The following is a 17,892-nucleotide window of genomic DNA, read 5'->3' on the forward strand; positions in this document are numbered from 1 at the left end:
GAAACCCTATACAGGGTCGCTATGGGGCAGAATCGACTGGACGGCACTGCAATGTCGGTGATTCAATCTCACCAACTTCTCCTTGGAAACCCTATACAGGGTCACTGTGGATTGGAATCAACTCGATGGCACTTAGCAACAACATACATATATACATGTATATACAACAACAATATACGTATATGTTGTTGTTAAGTGCCATTGAATCAGTTCCAACTCACAGTGACCCTTTTGATGGTTTCAGAGGAGAAGCTGGTGGGTTTGAACTTTGCAGTTATCAGTTCAATACTTATCCTACAGCATCACACCAGGGCTCATATATGAGGGCTTAAAAATGGAATTTAAAAGAGAATGTAATTTTTCCAGGAACTTTTAGATGCCCCTTGTGCACTGTGGGTTAATGCGCTGGACTGCAAGTCGGTTTCAACTGCAAGGTTGGTGGTTCAAGCTCACCAGCCACTTCTTGGAAACCCTATACAGGGTCGCTATGGGTCGGAAACCAACTGGATGGCACTTAACAACAACAACAACAATCATACATATGAGGAATTCTGGTATGGCGCTGTAGGATAAGCACTGGAGTACTAACAGCAAGGTTGGTGGCTCAAACCCACCAGCTGCTCATCAGAAACAGAATACAGGGTCACTATGAGTCAAAACTACCTCTATGGCACTTAACAACAACAACATGCACTCCTGGTAGGAGTGAATATTGGTAAAAAAAAATTTTGCAGAGATTAATATGATGGTGGTGATGGTGGTGTGCTGTTGAGTCTGTTCTAACTCAATGTGATCCTGGATAGGGTTTCTGAGGCTATAAATCTTTACGGGAGTAGAAAGCCTCATCATTCTCCTGCAGAAGTGGCTGGTGGATTCAAACTGCTGACGTTGCAGTTAGCAGCCCAATGCATGACCACTTCACTAGTAGGGCTCCTATATAGATTAATATGGAAGTATATATTTACCCTCTTTGGACTTTAGGATTCCATTCCTAACAAATTATCCCAAGGAAGTAATCAGACTTGTACATAAAGACATCCAGACAAGACAGGTAGTTACAAAAAAAAAAAAAAAAAAAAAAAAGACTATTAGTTGCAATGTTATTTATAATAGGGAAAAAGTCCTGAACACCTCAAAAGTTGAATTGAGATTGAGTTAAAGAAATCATACTCCATGTACTGGACTATAGAGCAGCCAGTGAAAAATGCTAATAGAGATGCCTATTTCTTGATATGGGACACCGGAGGATAAGTAAGTAAGTAATGCTGCTAAGGTTCTAGTTCTGAGATTGAGTTGATCCCTATAACGACCCTATAAGGCAGAGGAGAATGACTTCTTAGGGTTCGGAGACTATAAATCTTTATGGAAGCAGACAGTTTCATCTTTCTTTCCAGGAGTGGCTGGTGAGTTTGAACCACCAACCTTGCTGTTAGCAGCCCATCACTCAACCTGCTGCACTTATAGGGGTCTTCAGGCATATAGACCTGGGCTTATTCCAGACAAAACATGTTTAAACATGACTGCGATCAGTGGATGGCTGTAGGCAAATTCTCTCAGTCATACACTTGTTTTAGTCTCCATAGGGGGCCTTCAAACAATAGAACAATTTTTGTGCCATTTAAAGATATGATTTTGAGGTCAGGACTTCCATCAAATTTTTAACAATACCCAAATGGACCTCTTCCCAAATCATGGAATCTTTGCAACAAATTTACAGAAAGTTTTCCCCAATTAAACAACAGATTTTAGGAGAATCAAGTATTTATGGAAAGTTGGTGAAACTTCAAAGAGTAATTCAAGATGAAGAAGTCAGGTCAGAAGGTCATGGCGACTGTTTTGGGGGAGATTACCAAGGGGGAATCTTGATAGATTTTCTCAAGGGATACAAAATGATCTTGGGAGCGAATTAGGAAGAAATTTTTAATAAAACTGAAACCTGCATTGGTGAGAAAAAGGCCAGGAAAATTGTACCAAGAATTTTCTTTTTCCATTACACAATGTACCTGGCTCAGTCTTTGAGTGTAGCAAGAGTTGTCCCATGAGAATTTCTTTAGGAAACCTTACTCTATCCACCCTTTAGCCCTAATCTTGCCTCTTCAGATTTCATTTTGTTCCCCAAACTCAAAGACTATTGGAAAGGGACACGGTCTGAGTCCTTTGAGCACGCCCCAAACTACCATTTTGACATGGTGTCAGTGGAAGACTACAGACTATCTGGGGGAAGGATTCAAGAGATGGAAACAGCGCGTTCAGAAGTGTACAGACATAGGTGAGGGAGATGTCAAGAAACAGTAGCTTCACATTTTGATGTTTTTATTGAATAAAGCTTTCTAAGATTTTATGACATACTTCAGACATATTGTCAGGAGGGAGCAGTCACTGGAGAAGGATATCATGTTTGGTTAAGGTGGAGGATCAGAGAAAAAGAGGGAGATCCCCAACAAGATGGATTGGCCAAGTGGCAGCATCTATGGACTCAAGTGTGGCAACAGTAATGAGGTTGGCCCAGGATCGGGCAGTGTTTCATTATGCTGTGCGTAAGGTCGCTATGGGTCAGTACCAACTCGATGGCACCTAACAACAACAACAAGATTGTATAGCAATACTTTCTGACTTACCCTCATATTTGTAAGTAAAAAGTTAAAATAGTATGTGAACTATGATTCCTGTTTTGTTCAACTAAATGATATAATACAAATAATGAACATGATATACTATATACACACAGATCTACATGAAAATTCCAGGGTATATGTGCCAAAAGGAGCTCTGGTAGCGTAGTGGTTACGAATCGGGCTGCGAACCTTAAGGTCAGTGGTTCGAAACTACCAGCCGCTCCGCGGGAGAAAGATGAGGCTTTCTACTCCCGTAAAGATTTACACCCTCGGAAACCCTGTACAGGGTCGTTATGGGTCGGAACCGACTCGACGGCACTTAACAACAACAATGTGCCAAAATGTTAACCTTACTTAGTGAGTTTGCCCCTTATTGTTCTCTATTTTCTAACATTTCTGCCATGATTTTTTAATACCCACAAGATATAAATGCCATAGAAAGACCAGGATGCTTCCTCAGTATATTTTGCATTCATTGATGAGTATAACATCGGTCTGTGTGTGTGTAAATCACTCAGCAAACAAACCATCATTTTCTGGAATGAGTGTACTTCTCAGTCCCAAGGAAGCCCCAATGACAGAGTGTGACATGGAATAACAAGATGAGGGGAAGGGACCTAAGACAAGGAGGAAGCTGCTTGCCCCACAACTTGACTGTGGGCATTACGACTGAGGAGCTCAGTTAGGTGCTCACCAGCTGAGGGCCACTCATATTTTCCTGTGGGATCAAGACCTACCTCTTCTGTGGACAATTATGCCAGACTTGGCCAACATGCCAGCCAAAATGACCCTTATGGTTTGGTTGGTTGAGGAATGTTCTGAAAATGATGACTGTGTCCTATGCTCTCAAAGCCAAGACTCCTGGGTTGTGTTAGGATTCCTGGTGGTCCTCATGATTGACCTCCAGTATGCTAACCAAAAGGTTGGAGGTTTGAGTCCACTTAGAGGCACCTCAAAAGAAAGGCCTACTGATGTACTTCTGGAAAATCAGCCACGGAAAACCTTAAGGAGCACAGATCTTCTCTGACACACATGGGATCACCAGGAGTTAGAGCTGACTCAACAACAACGTTTTTTTTTAAGTGAGTACTGATGGGAAATGGAAGATGATGCATTTTCTAGCCCAATGGTTCACATTTTTGAGAATGTGATGAAAGTGTTAGCGTCTCCCCTCAGCACATACACATAATGCAACATTCCACATCAATTTTCAAGGATTCACAAACTCCCTGAAGCCCACAAGGGATGACTTGGAAGAAAGACCCAGGGTAAGCTTGCCTAGACTGGATCTCCTAGTTGAAAAGTAACTTGTCCCGTTCTGTTCTGGCTGGCCACCAAAGATTCCCTAGTGACTAAACAGGATACTAGCTGAGCCCAGCCCCTGCCCACCCATTCTGCTTTGCTCTGGGGCAGTTCTTTAACCCCTAGTACTCTCAACAACGACAGCATCTTCTCACCACCCATCTGCTAATTTGCCCTACTGTGGTGCCCTGCATGTTGTTATGATGCGGAAGCCATGTTCCTGGTATTTCAAATACCAGCTGGGTCACCCATGTGGAAAGATTTCAGGAAAGCTTCTAGAATAACAGAGACTAGGAAGAAAGGCCTGTTGGTCTACTTCTAAAAGTTAGCCAATAGAAAACCCTGAGGGTCACAAGAGAGCAGTCTGATCTAGCACTGGAAGATGAGCCCCTAAGTTGGAAGACACTCAAAATACTCACTCACTGCAACAATAAACTCAAACTGACCAAGAACCATGGTGATGGCACATGACTGGGCAACATTTCATGCTGCTCTACCGAAGATGGCCATGAGTCAAACCCAATGTGATGGTCACTAACAACACAGGCTCTGTACTTTCATAAGCGCTAAACCTGCACCTGGAAGATCTCCCCTTCCCTTCCGGGCTCCAGCAAGCCTCTTCATCTGTCAAAATCAACTCAGTCTTATGTCTTTCAGTAACATGAATGTGATAGCTGGAGGTTAACTTATATAGAAAACACTTTCTCTTCCTCTTCTTACTTTCTACTTACTTTCGTTACCACTACAACTTTTTCAGGGGCTAACATAATAGCTCCTGCATCATGCTTCTGAGCTCTGGCTTTGGAAGCATGTGTCTCTGCAAGTCTTAAATACCAAAGGCTAACTTCAGAAAAGCCCTACTTTAATAAGCACAGCCAAGTGATTGCAAATGGATTTTCACCCCAGCAATGCCTTTTCTGATGGTATTTTTGTAGTGCAGCCATTTGTTTTCTCGGGCATCGGCTATCTTGGGGTAAAGGAGAATGTTCAGCCCACCCATCACTTACCTGCAAACCCCGGTGCGCACACGCATGTGCCATTGAGACCTTCACTGTCACACGTGCCTCCATTCAAACAGCTGATGTTGGCACAGGGATCCTTGTACAGCTCACAGTGTATTCCTGTGGAGAAACAAACACAAAAGACAGCAGTCATTCGAGAATCCTCAGCTCCCACGTCCTGTGAAGGCTGGAAACAGTGAGGAGGACCATGCCAAACACGTCCACTCTTGACTTTAAATTGTCCTTTGTTGGTGTTGTTAAGTGCTGTGGAGTCAGTTTCTAACCCTGGAGACACTATATAGGGTTTTGCTTGAGTGACTGGTGGGCTCAAACTGCAGACCTCGGGACTCATCCTATGGACACAGCATGCTCCCTAGATTGAGGTATCGACACACATGATGAGAGAAAACTAAATCCAACTTCTGCTCACAGGCCCTACCATCAAGGTTTCCCTCTGACTACATATACCAAAGTCTGGAACTCAAAAAGTTCAAAGCCTGAGAGAGAAGCATTAACCCCATAATTCACAGTGTATAAAATACAGTAGAACTGCCCCATAGGGTGTCTGTGGCTGTAAAACTTTGCAGAAGCACACTACCACATCGTTCTCCTTCAGAGAAGCTGGTGGGTTTGAACTGCTGACCATTTTGATAGCAGCCCAGAGATTTCACCATGGTGGCCCCAAGGCTTGTAAGTGATGAATGCTCGCTAAGTCTCCAAAAGAAACAGAACAGCCTGACAGATTTAATAGGATATTAAGCAGAGTCTTCTAAGCGGATTTGGAAGAAGATATTTTCATGAGCTCCAGATATATTTTGGAGCTAGTGGCTTCATAGGATACGCACTGGGCTGTTAACCATAAGGTTGCAGTTCAAGACCACCAGCCACGCCACAGGAGAAAGATGAGGTTTTCTGCTCCCATAAAGATCCACAGCTTTGGAACCCCTTTACAACAATAACAACAACAAGAGGTCTACTATGGAGATGGGTGGGATGGAGAGGAAGTTGCTGCCTACTCAACTCTCATCTTCAAACATCCATTCAGTTCACTAGATGCCCGCTTCCTAGAGCTGCAGATGCCGTGTGCCTTCTGGCTTCCAGGACCTCTGCTCTCTGCGTTCAGTCGAATTTAATCCCAGCAACAATGCAATAAGACAAATGCCCTCATCTGTCCCATTTTATAGATGAGGAACTTGCGGCTGAGACTCTAAGATCATAAGGCTTGTATGGAAGGGAGCCGAGATTTAAACTGGCCTGCAATCCAAATCCAGAGCTGGTGTTTCTACACAAGTGTGAGCTCAGACAGACTATGGTGGTGCTGTTGTTGTTAACTGCTTTTGAGTCGGTTCTAATTCATAATGACCCTGTAGTGTTTCTGAAGACTGGCTGGTGGGTTTGAACTGCAGACCTTGTGGTTCACAGTCCAGTGCATACCCTACAGCCATACCAGGAGTGCCTGTGGCAATATACAAAACATTCTGGTGCTCAGTACCCATTTAACAAAAAAAATAGCATTAAAAAAAATCTGCATAGAAAAATGAAGTTGCCCATTTATATAAAAACATATAACTGAATAAGGGTTTCTGTGTATGTGTACATGTATGCATGGAAACGCATAGAAAAAACACCAAATTATTCTTCTTGAAATGGAGATGAGAAGAAAATTCATTACTTACACTTTCAAATCTATGTCATTCTATATTGTTGCAATTGAAAAAAAAAAACAAAAAACCCACAAAGTCAATGGTTTGAGCCCCGTGGAAGAAAGGGGTGGTTTTCTGCTCCCACAAAGATTACAAACCACAGAAATCCTAGACAGAGTCGCTATGAGTCAGAACTGAATTGACAGCACTTAACAACACTAGATGAGTGCTAGAGGTACTGGAGGGTAAGCACTGGGCTGCTAACCACAAGCTCAGCAGTCCAAACCCACCAGCCACTCCGAGGGAGAATGGTGAGGTTTTCTGCTCCCATAAAGATTTATAGCCTCAGATACCCTAATTCAAGATTGCTATGAGTCAAAATTGACTTCGTGGCCCCTGACAATAATGTTGTTAAGTGTTGCTGAGTCAGTTCCGACTCATAGCAACCCTGTATAGGGTTTCCAAAGGGTGGCTGGTGAGCTGGAACCAGTAACCTTGTGGTTCAAACTGACTTTGCAGTCCAGAGCATTAACCCACAGCACCACACCAGGCCTCCAATGACAGTAATAATATATATTACTTACAGGAGGCCTGAAGGTGCAATGGTTAAGCGCTTGGCTGCTGCTTAACAGTCAGTGGTTCAAACCCACCAGATGCTCAATAGGAGAAAGACGAGGCAATCTGGTTCTGTAGAGATGACAGCCTAGGACCCCCTATGGGGCAGTTCTCCCCTGTCCATAAGATGGCTAGGAGTCAGAATCGACTCGATGGCCCAGGCTTCGGTTTACATATCATCCTATAAGCCAATGCTATTTGAAAGGTAGGCTTCCTGTTAGTATCATACTGGAATGTTAAGATGGAGTGGACTGGTCTGTCTCCAGCCATGCCTTTTGAAACAGAAGATAAATTATATTACATTCTGGACAAGAATGTACAAAGTGATATGCCCACCCTTCCCAGGGGCCTCAAGAAAAATAAGTGGAAGCAAATAGTGAGTGAATGGGATTTCTTTAATTTGTCCTCCATTTCATTTCTTAGCTCATAGTGTCCAAGTTCTTACCGCACCCAATGATTCATCTTGTAGTCATTGCAATTATTCGTGCTGGAATTTTCTTTCATTTCCTTTTTAATGCATTACAAAATAGAGATAAAGAAATCAGAAAAGATGGGGGAGAAAGCAGGGACAGGGCAAGCCCCATACCTATTTGAGCCCAGGAAAACATCTCAGAATGTGTGTTTTGAAATTCCTTTTCATCCTCTACACCTAATGTCCCATGCATCAACAAAATTCAGCGTGACATTTTTCTGAAGTGCCTTCCAGATCTTTGACGGCCTAAGTGCCTTCCTTCTTCTTGCAGCTACCATCTCCTCCCCCCTCCCCACCTGCTTTATTCTGGGAGGATATATGCCCACCTCAGCCAGCTACTACCTGATCTGTCTGTTTTACTTTCATCATAAATCCATGATGCCTTATAATATAAAAGACCAAATTGATTTAACAAGGAAGTGGAAATTCCTGTCACCTGAAGATGATCTGCTCCTTAGAGATTCGAGCCTGGAAAACCCTACTAGGGAAGTTCTATCACATGGGATCGCTGCAAGTCAGAATTGACTCAACGACATACAACAAGAACAACAATGGTTAATTTTATGTGCCCACTTGGCTATGCCATGGTACTCAATGACTTGGTCGGAACGCTGCTGTGACGCTGTAATGACATGTGAAGACCATCTACGCTCAGTTGACCCTTGAGTATGGGTGAGCCTCATCCAATCAGTTGAGAGCATGAGTGAGCCTCATCCAATCAGCTGAAAGCATGGGTGAGCCTCATCCAATCAGTTGAGAGCATGGGTGAGTCTTATCCAATCAGTTGAGAGCCTGGGTGAGCCTCATCTTATCAGTTGAGAGCATGGGTGAGCTTCAACCAATCAGTTGAAGCCTTCAGAGTAAAAACAAAAGATTCTGGGACAAGAAGGAATGCTGCCTCAGGTCTGAAATGTAGAAATTTCCAGCCTGCCCACCTGCCCTACAAATTTCCGTCCTGAAATCACTTGAGACAATTTCCTTAAGAATCAATAAGTAATTAATTAATTTATCTATCTTTATATATGGAGTACTGGTGTGGTGCTGTGGGTCAATGCGCTGGACTGCAAAGTTGTTTGAACTGCAAGGTCGGTGATTCAAGCTCATCAGCTGTTCCTCAGAAACCTTATACAGGGTTGCTATGGGTCTGAACCAACTCGATAGCACTTAACAACAACAACATATGTGGTGATGGTGGTGTGCCATGGAGTCAGTTCTGACTAATAGCGACCCTGAACAGGATTTCCAAGGCTGTAAATCTTTACAGGAGCAGAAAGCCTCATCTTTCTCCTGCCCAACAGCTGGTAGTTTCAAACTGCTGACCTTGAAGTTAGCAGCCCAATACATAAACATAACCACTATCTCTATTAGTGTGTGTACTTGTATCTTGTGTGTGTGCGTGTGTGTGTGTATGGAGCTCTGGTAGCGTAGTGGTTATGAATCGGGCTGCGAACCACAAGGTCAGCAGTTCAAAATTACCAGTTGTTCCACAGAAGAAAGATGAGGTTTTCTGCTCCCGTAAAGATTTATAGCCTCGGAAACCCTGTACAGGGTCGCTATGAGTCAGAACCGACTCCATGGCACATAACAACAACAACATGCTGAGCAAATAATCCTAGAAGCTTGATTATATGAAGAAGACGGCATCAGTATTAAAGGTAGACTTATTAACAACCTGCGATATGCAGATGATACAACTTTACAAGCTGAAAGTGAAGAGGACTTAAAATACCTACTAATGAAGATCTAAAACTACAGCCTTCGGTATAGGATACACCTCAATATAAATAAAACAAAAATCCTCACAACTGGACCAATAAATAACATCATGATAAATGGAGAAAATATTGAAGTTGTCAAAGACTTCATTTTGCTCTGATCCACAATCAACAATCATGGAAGCCGCAGCCAAGAAATCAAATGATGTGTTGCATCAGGCAAATCTTCTGCATAAGAACTCTTTAAAAGGTGTCCAAGAGCAAAGATGTCAGTTGAGGACTAAGGTGTGTCTGACCCAAGCCATGGTATTTTCAATTGCCACAAATGCATACAAAAGTTGGACAATGAATAGGGAAGACTGTAGAAGAATTGATGAAAGTACCACGGACTGCCAGGAAAACAAACAGGTCTGTGTTGGAAGAAGTACCGTCAGAATGTACTTAGAAGCCAAGATGGCTAGGTTTTGTCTCTCGTACTTCAAACATGCTATCAGGAGGGACCTGTCCCTGGAGAAGGACATCATGTTTGGTAAAACGGAGGGTCAGCCAAAAAGAGGAGGATCACCAAGGAGATGGATTGAAACAGAGGCAAAAGCAAAGGGCTGGAGCACGGCAGCAATTGTAAGGATGATAAAGGAGGGGGTAGTGTTTCGTTCTGTTGTGCATTGGGGTCGCTCAACAGAACTTGACACAACGGCAGCTCACAACATATACATTGTGCACAGGAACTTCAAAACATTCACAGAAAAATTCCATTATCTTTTAATTCCGTTTTTTCGCAAACTTCTTCAAGCCCTCAAAAGTTCAAAAGAGTGTGCATACATATGTGTATGCATGTATTCCATTGTCTTTTAATTTCATTCTTCTACAAACTTTTTGAAGTCTCCTCCATGTGTGTACTTATATCTGTGTGTACACATATATACATAAGCACATGCAGAGACATGCAAACACACACAGAGATAGGTTGTTTCTCTGAAGAACAGTGACTGATACGAGCCTTTTCCTTCAGATTCTCTAGTTCTATTTCCCCACTGGTGTGGCACTATGGGTTAATGTGCTGAACTGCAAGGTCAGCAGTTCAAGCTCACTAGGTACTCCTCAGAAACCCTATACAGGGTCACTATGAATCAGAACTGACTCCATAGCACGTAACAACAATAACTTTTTCCCACTGGGGTCCTGGATAAGCACTGGACAACAAGGTCGGTTTTAACCAAAAGGTCAATATATGTGTATGCGTGTATTTCATTATCTTTTAATTTCATTCTTCTACAAACGTTTTGAAGTACTCTCAGATGGGTGTGCATACATAATCAGGTTCACTATGAATTGGAACCTACTCAATGAAAGTTACCAATAACAACAATTTTCCCACTGATACCCAAGCAGAATGGGCTCAAATGACACAGAAAAATGCAGACCTGATTTTTCTGTTTCAAAGTGTTTATCTGCAAAGCAAGCACTCACATATTTACAAATTCCCAGTGGGAATTTGATCAATGGCAACCACACAACTACAACAAGACTTTCAATTGTACTGGAACTACAACCATGGCATTCAAAGATGCCGGAAAACTGAAAAAAAAAAGGTTTCCATTGGACATAAAATGAGAACGAACACTCAAGGATGTCTTTAACTCAATTAATAAAAAAATAGACAAAGGGGCTTCAAAAAGTCCATAGAAAAATTCCACCTCCTTTTCATTCCATTTTTACATGAACATTTTGAAGCCACACATATTCATCAACCTAGCCTGGATAATAAAATATAGTTAATATATTAGCACACAAATTATCACATTTTCCAAATAAGGCTGGAAAGCAAATTGCACGTTAAATATTTAAGCCTAAATTTTCAGTAAGGTAGATTCGAGGATAGCATCCAAGATCATAAGCAATTTCAACCTGTTGGTGTCTTCTTTTGGGGAATTATTTTATCGTTTGTTATTTCTATTTTTCAAAAGATAAGACATTCAGTCACTTGAGCATCCATTGAGAATTTTGTGACAGCACAAACAGCGGACAAAAGTTAATCTTCACAGAAAAATAATGACATGATGCAGGCTAGTCTTAGCAGTCCCAAGCGAGTACTTAGATTACTCACATTTCTATACTCTAAACCTTGCTAATCCCTATAAAGCAACATTTGTCATACTTCTCAGCTTGTCAGTTAGAGCTGAACAACTAGGAGCCAGAAACCTTCCATACAGAGGACAGACAAACTGCTGATGTACCTCCTTTTCAGAGGCCAAAACTCCATCTTCTTACACCCTCCCCATTCCCCAAGGGCCCTGGGCTCTCTACATTCTGTATTTGTCAACAGAAATGCCTTCCTTCACCCTCTTCCCTAACTTGGGTCTTTACCTGACACATTATAACTCATCTGTGAAGTACTAGCTCAAAGCTCAAATGTACTTTTTGTCTGGAAAGCTGAGCCTGACTCTCTCCCCAGAAAGAACTGGATCCTTCCACCATTGTGCATTGAGCGCATGCAGGGATTCCCAGGATTCTAACGCTCAAGGTGTTCAATTCTAACTCATCTGTCTGCTTCTTTCCTGAATCTCTGTGGTCCTTTAGAGCAAAGGCCAGATCTTAATGTGTGGAAGAAATGATGGATCAAAGACTAGAGTCCTGCCCTTTCTGGAGGGGTGACAGTGTACTTTGGCTGACATACAGGTGGGATTGCCAGAGGAGTAAGGCGACATTCCAGATCTGCCTCAAAAACACTGTATTTTGTCAGGGAAGTCAGGTCTACACTTCAAAGTAAATCTGGGCAATGACACATGTATCAGCCATTGGCAAACAGCGCAGTACGCACGATTACAAAACTTATGTTTAGTCTCAAGAAGAAACTGCAATTCAGTCAAAACTAATAAAAATTCATACTTTTCATATTAAAGGATGGATAGGCAAGTCTGAGATTTTCATTCCCACAAGGCTGTTTAGAGAAGTGAATTTAAAAATCAAAGTGGGTAAAAATTCAGAGTACACTCATTATAAATCTTTGTTGCCATAGTATAGTCATCATCATTGTTGTTGTCGTTAAGCGTCATCACATAATTAATATTCTGAAAACTTGAAAATCATTGTTTTAGACTCATTCTGTAGAGAACTGGTCTTTCTATCCCAGATACTCTGAAGCAGAGTTTGTGTTTTGATAAGATCTTTTGTATACATAAAAATCACCTGGGATCTATAAGAATCACTTGATTTCTCTGAACTTGGGAGAAGCAACTCTTAATTCTCCTCCTTCCCACCCTCCTCTAACTGCTGAAGTCCTGGTAGCATAGTGGATTATAACATGAGCAGCTAATCTCAAGGTCGATAGTTTGAATCTAGCAGTCACTCCATGGGAGAAAGATGAGCCTTTTCGCTCCAGTAAAGATTTACAATGCTTGCTGAAAGTGAAGAGGACTTGAAACATTTACTTATGAAGATTAAAGAGCACAGCCTATGATATGGATTACATCTCAATGTCAAGAAAACAAAAATCCTCACCACTGGACCAATAAACAACATTCTTATCAATGGAGAAAAGATTGAAGTTGTCAAGGACTTCATTCTTCTTGGATCAACTATCAACACTCACAGAAGCAGCAGTCAAGAGATCAGACGACGTATTGCACTGAGCAAATCTGCTGCACAGGAACTTTTTAAAGTATTGAAGAGCAGAGATGTCAGCTTGAGGACTAAGGTGCGCCTGACCCAGGCCATGGTGTTTTCAATAGCCTCATATGGATGTGAAGGCTGGACAGTGAATAAGGAAAATCGTAGAAGAATTGATGCCTTTGAGTTGTGGTGTTGGAGGAGAATACTGAAAGTGCCATGGACTGCCAAAAGAACCAATAGATCTGTTTTGGAAGAAGTGCAGCCAGAGTGCTCATTGGAAGCCAGGATGGCTAAGCTTCATCTCTCATACTTTGGACATATTGTTCGGAGGAAACAGTCACTGGAGAAGGATGTCATGCTGGGTAAGGTGGAGAGTCAGAGAAAAAGAGGAAGACCCCTAACGAGATGGATTGGCCAGGTGGCATCATTGATGGCTTCAAGTGTGACAGTGGTAGTGAGGTTGGCCCAGGATCAGACATTGTTCGTTCTGCTGTACATGGGGTCGCTATGAGTCGGTTCCGACTCGATGGCACCTGACAACAACAACAACAACAAAGATTTACAGCTTCTGAAACCCCATACAGGGTTGCTATGAGTTGCAACAAACTCAATGGCACACAGACACCACCACGCTCCCTCCCGAAGTCCCCATCACTTTAAGTTTATTGCTGTCTTTCTAAGGGTTTCCTCCCTGGTTTTAGCAGTCTTTTAGAATTTAAATCTAAACTTCTTTATATTGTTGTTAGGTCCCATCGAGTCAACTCCAACTCATAACGACTTTATACACAACAGAAGTAAACACTGCCTGGTCCTGTGCTGTCCTCACAATTGGTGTTAAGCTGGAGCCCACTGCTGCTGCCACTGCGCCAATCCATCTCATTGGTGGTCTTCCTCTTTGTTGCTGACCTTCCACTTTACCCAGCATGGTATCTTTCTCCAGGGACTGGTCCCGCCTGATAATATGTCTATAGTATGAAAAACAAAGTCTGGTCATCCTGGCTTGCATAGAGCATTCAGTTGTATTTCTTCCAACACAGATTTGTTTGTTCTTCTAGCAGCCCATGTACTTTTAGGCTTCTTCTCCAACACCATAACTCACAAAATTCATCGATTCTTTTCTGATCTTCCTTATTCACTATCCAACTTTCACATGCATATGAGGCTATTAAAAATACCATGGTTTGGGTCAGGTGCACTTCAGTCCTCAAACTAACTTCTTTGCTCTTGAACACTTTAAAGAGGTCTTGTGCAGCAGATTTTCCTAATGTAATACATCATTTGATATCTTAACTCTGCTTCCATGAGGGTTGATCCAGGCAAAATGAAGTCTTTGACAACTTCTATCTTTTCTCCATTTATCATGATGTTATTTATTGGTCTAGTTGTGAGGATTTTTGTTTTCTTTACATTGAGGTGCAATCCATACTGAAGGCTGTTGTCTTTGATCTTCATCAGTAAGCATTTTAAGTCCTATTCACTCTCAGCAGTCCAGGTTATATCATCTGCATATCACAAGTTGTAAATGAGTCTACCTACAATCTTGATGCCACATTCTTCTTCATATAATCCAGTTTCTCAGATTATTTGCTCAGCATGTAGACTGAATAACTTTGGTGAAAGAAAACAACCCTGGTGCACACCTTTCCTGAGTTTAAACCATTCAGTGTTCCCTTGTTCTCTTCAAAAGACTGCCTCTTGGTCTATCTATGTAACTCATGAGCACACTTAAATGTTCCAGAATACTCATGCTCCACAATGTGACCCATAGTTTGTCATGATCCATACAGTCAAAAGCTTTTGCATAGTCAATAAAGCACAGGTAAACATCTTTCTGGTATTCTCTGCTTTCAGCCAAGATCCATTGGACATCAGCAATGCTATCTCTCCTTCCATGTCCTCATCTGAATCTGGCTTGTACTTCTGGCATTTCCTTTTCAATGCATGGTTGCAGCCATTTTTGTCTTTAGTAAAATTTTACTTGCATGTGATATTAATCACATTGTCTGATGGCTTCCATATTCCATTGGGTCACCTCTCTTTGGAAGGGGCAGAAATATAGATCTCTTCCAATCAGTTGGTCAAGTAGCTGTCTTTCACATTTCTTGGTATAGATGAGTGAATGCCACATAAGTTTGTTGAAATATTTCCATTTCTATTCCAAATTTCTCATGTTGGTGTTATTGTTAAGTGCTGTCAAGTCGGTTCCGACTCATAGAGATCCTGTATTTGGTTTCCCAGAAGCTGCTGGTGAGTTTGAACCACCAACCTTTCTGTTCAAACTGACCTTGTAATCCAGTGCATTATCCTGCAGTGCCATACCAGGACTCCAAACTTCTCTATATGCATATCAAACCACAAGAAACCTTTCCTTCCCATTGGGATTTGTATACTTTAATGCATTTGTATACTTTCCTACCTCTTCCACCCTCCACCCCTCCAACTCATGGGTGTTTTTAAAATCTCATGAAGTTTGAATTCTAGCTTTTGAAATCTTTCATCAGAGCAAATGTACCAATGCACCCTCAAACAAGTTCTCCTACCACAGTGAGTAGCAGCCCCATGTGCAGGTAAACCTCATTTTATTGCAATCTGCTTTAGTGCACTTTGCAGGTATTGCACTTTTTTAATAAATTGAAGGTTTGTGGCCACCCTGCATCAAACAAGTCTTTGGGAACCATTTCCCAACAGCACCTTATTCACTGTGTGACTCTGTGTCACACTTGGTAATTCCCTCAATAAGTCAAACTTTTTCATCATGTTATTTAACATGTGATGATTCTGTAGGATAAGCACTAGACTGCAAACCACAAGGTTGGCAGTTTGAGAGCAAGATGGGAGCAAGATGAGGCCTTCTGCTTCTGCAAAATTTAAAAAGCCTCAGAAACCCTATACAGGGTCACTATGAGTTGGAACTGACTTGAGGCCACTTAGCAACATTTAACACTTAAACTACAGTAGAGTGTACACATACCTTTTATTCACTCTGGGAAATTTTAAAACTTTGTGTGACTCTCTGTTGCACTATTTACTCTTTGGCTGTGGACTGAAACGGAACCTACAATATCTCCAAGTGTATGTGTTGTCATTGTTGTTAGGTGCCATCGAGTCAGTACCAACTCATAGCGACCTTATGCACAGCACAACGAAACACTGCCCGATCCTGGGCCAACTTCACTACTGTTGCCACACTTGTGTTCATCAGTACTACCATTTGGCCAATCCATTTCATTGGGGGTCTTACTCTTTTTCTCTGACCCTCCACTTTACCAAACATGATATCCTTCTCCAGCAACTGCTCCCTCCTGACAATAGGTCCCAAGTATGAGAAACGAATTTGGCCATCTTGGCCTCCAAGGAGTACTCTGGCTGCACTTCTTCCAAAACAGATCTGTTGTTTCTTTTGGCAGCCCATGGCACTTTCAATAGTCTCCTCCAACACCATAACTCAAAAGCATCAATCCTTCTACAGTCTTCCTTATTCACTGTACAGCTTTGGCATGCATATGAGGTTATTGAAAATACCATGACTTGGTTCAGGCACACCTTAGTCTTCAAGCTGACAGCTTTGCTCTTCAACACTTTAAAAAGGTCTTGTGGAGCAGATTTGCCTAATGTAGTACATTGTTTCGCTTGATTTCTTGACTGCTACTTCCTTGAGTGTTGATAGTTGATCCAAGAAGAATTTAGTCTTTGACAACTTCAATCTTTTCTCCATTGATAAGAATGTTGTTTATTGGTCCAGTGGTGAGGATTTTTTATTTCTTTATGTGTAAAGCCCCTCAAATGCACACTTCTAGCCAACTGCTATTGTTGTAGTTACGTGCCTTCGAGTTGGTCCCAGCTCCTAGTGACCTGTATAGGGTTCTCAAGGCTTTTTTGATCTTTGCGGACCTAGGATGCCTCATCTTTCTACTGCAGAGAAGCTGGCAGACTTGAACCATGGACCTTGTGGTTCGCAGTCCAGTGCTTATCAGATGGAACCACCACGCTCCCTTCTAGCCAAGAGAAATGACTAAGACAAAGGATTTTTACAGATGCAATTCAGGTTCCTAATCAGTTGATTTTAAGTTACTCACAAGAGAGTTTACATACAGTGGGTGCGACCTAACCCAGTGAGCCCTATAAGACAGTCCAGGTCTTCCCTCAAGCTGAAGACATGAAGCAGTAGAGGCTGGCTTGCTCTTTCTTACTCTTACTCTTTCTCTCATTTGCTGACTTTGAAGAGCAAGCACCCATGAACTTGATAGCCTCTAGGAAAGGAATCCTCTCCTTGTAACAAACTGAGTGGGCCTGCAGTAGGTCCTGCCCGTATCAGTCCTCCAGGTGAGAACACAGCTTCACCAGCATCTTAATTTCAGCCTTAAGAGACCCTGAGCAATGTGCTCTGTTGAACAGTGATTGAAATTCTCACCTACAGAAAAGGTCACATAATAAATATTGTTATTTTGAGCATTGAGTGTGTGTTCATTTTCTATACATTAATAGATAACCAGCAAAATAAAGATTCCTACTTTTTTCTTTTTCCAAGAGATTTTTATTCACCAACACATTAGCAGGCAGAATCACATGAGTATTACCCATTAAGGTGTAATTCTGTATTTCAAGAAGTCTGCTCAGCATTTTTTCCTCTGCTCTCCATTTTCTTCTATCTGGATATCTTTGTTTTTAATTTGTATTTAGTGGGAGTCCTTCATAAAATGATTTTCTTAGAAGAATACATATGGCAGTATGCTTTCTGCAATCTTGAATGTACAAAAATGTCTTCTTTTGCCCTCAAATCCAGTTATTTTTCTTTAAAAATCTGAAACCCTGCTCTACTACAGTGGTGGTGGTGCTGTGCCGTGGAGTTGGTTCCAACTTATAGTACCTTTGCATAGGGTTTCTGAAGCTGTAAATCTTTATGGGAGAAGAAAGCAT

The 17,892-nt window shown here is 41.8% G+C and overlaps 1 protein-coding gene across 1 annotated transcript in view; it reads right to left on the reverse strand.

The window, feature by feature from the left end:
* The window catches only part of DNER (delta/notch-like EGF repeat containing), a 449,127-nt gene that overhangs the window by 22,051 nt on the left and 409,184 nt on the right, over nucleotides 1–17,892 (reverse strand). Inside the window, exon 10 of the mRNA XM_006866792.1 lies at nucleotides 4,925–5,038. Coding sequence (XP_006866854.1) covers nucleotides 4,925–5,038 — 114 coding nt within the window. The remainder of the gene's footprint in view (nucleotides 1–4,924; nucleotides 5,039–17,892) is intronic.

This window comes from Chrysochloris asiatica, unplaced genomic scaffold (assembly GCF_000296735.1).
Source record: "Chrysochloris asiatica unplaced genomic scaffold, ChrAsi1.0 scaffold00096, whole genome shotgun sequence".
Classification (NCBI taxonomy): Eukaryota; Metazoa; Chordata; class Mammalia; order Afrosoricida; family Chrysochloridae; genus Chrysochloris; species Chrysochloris asiatica.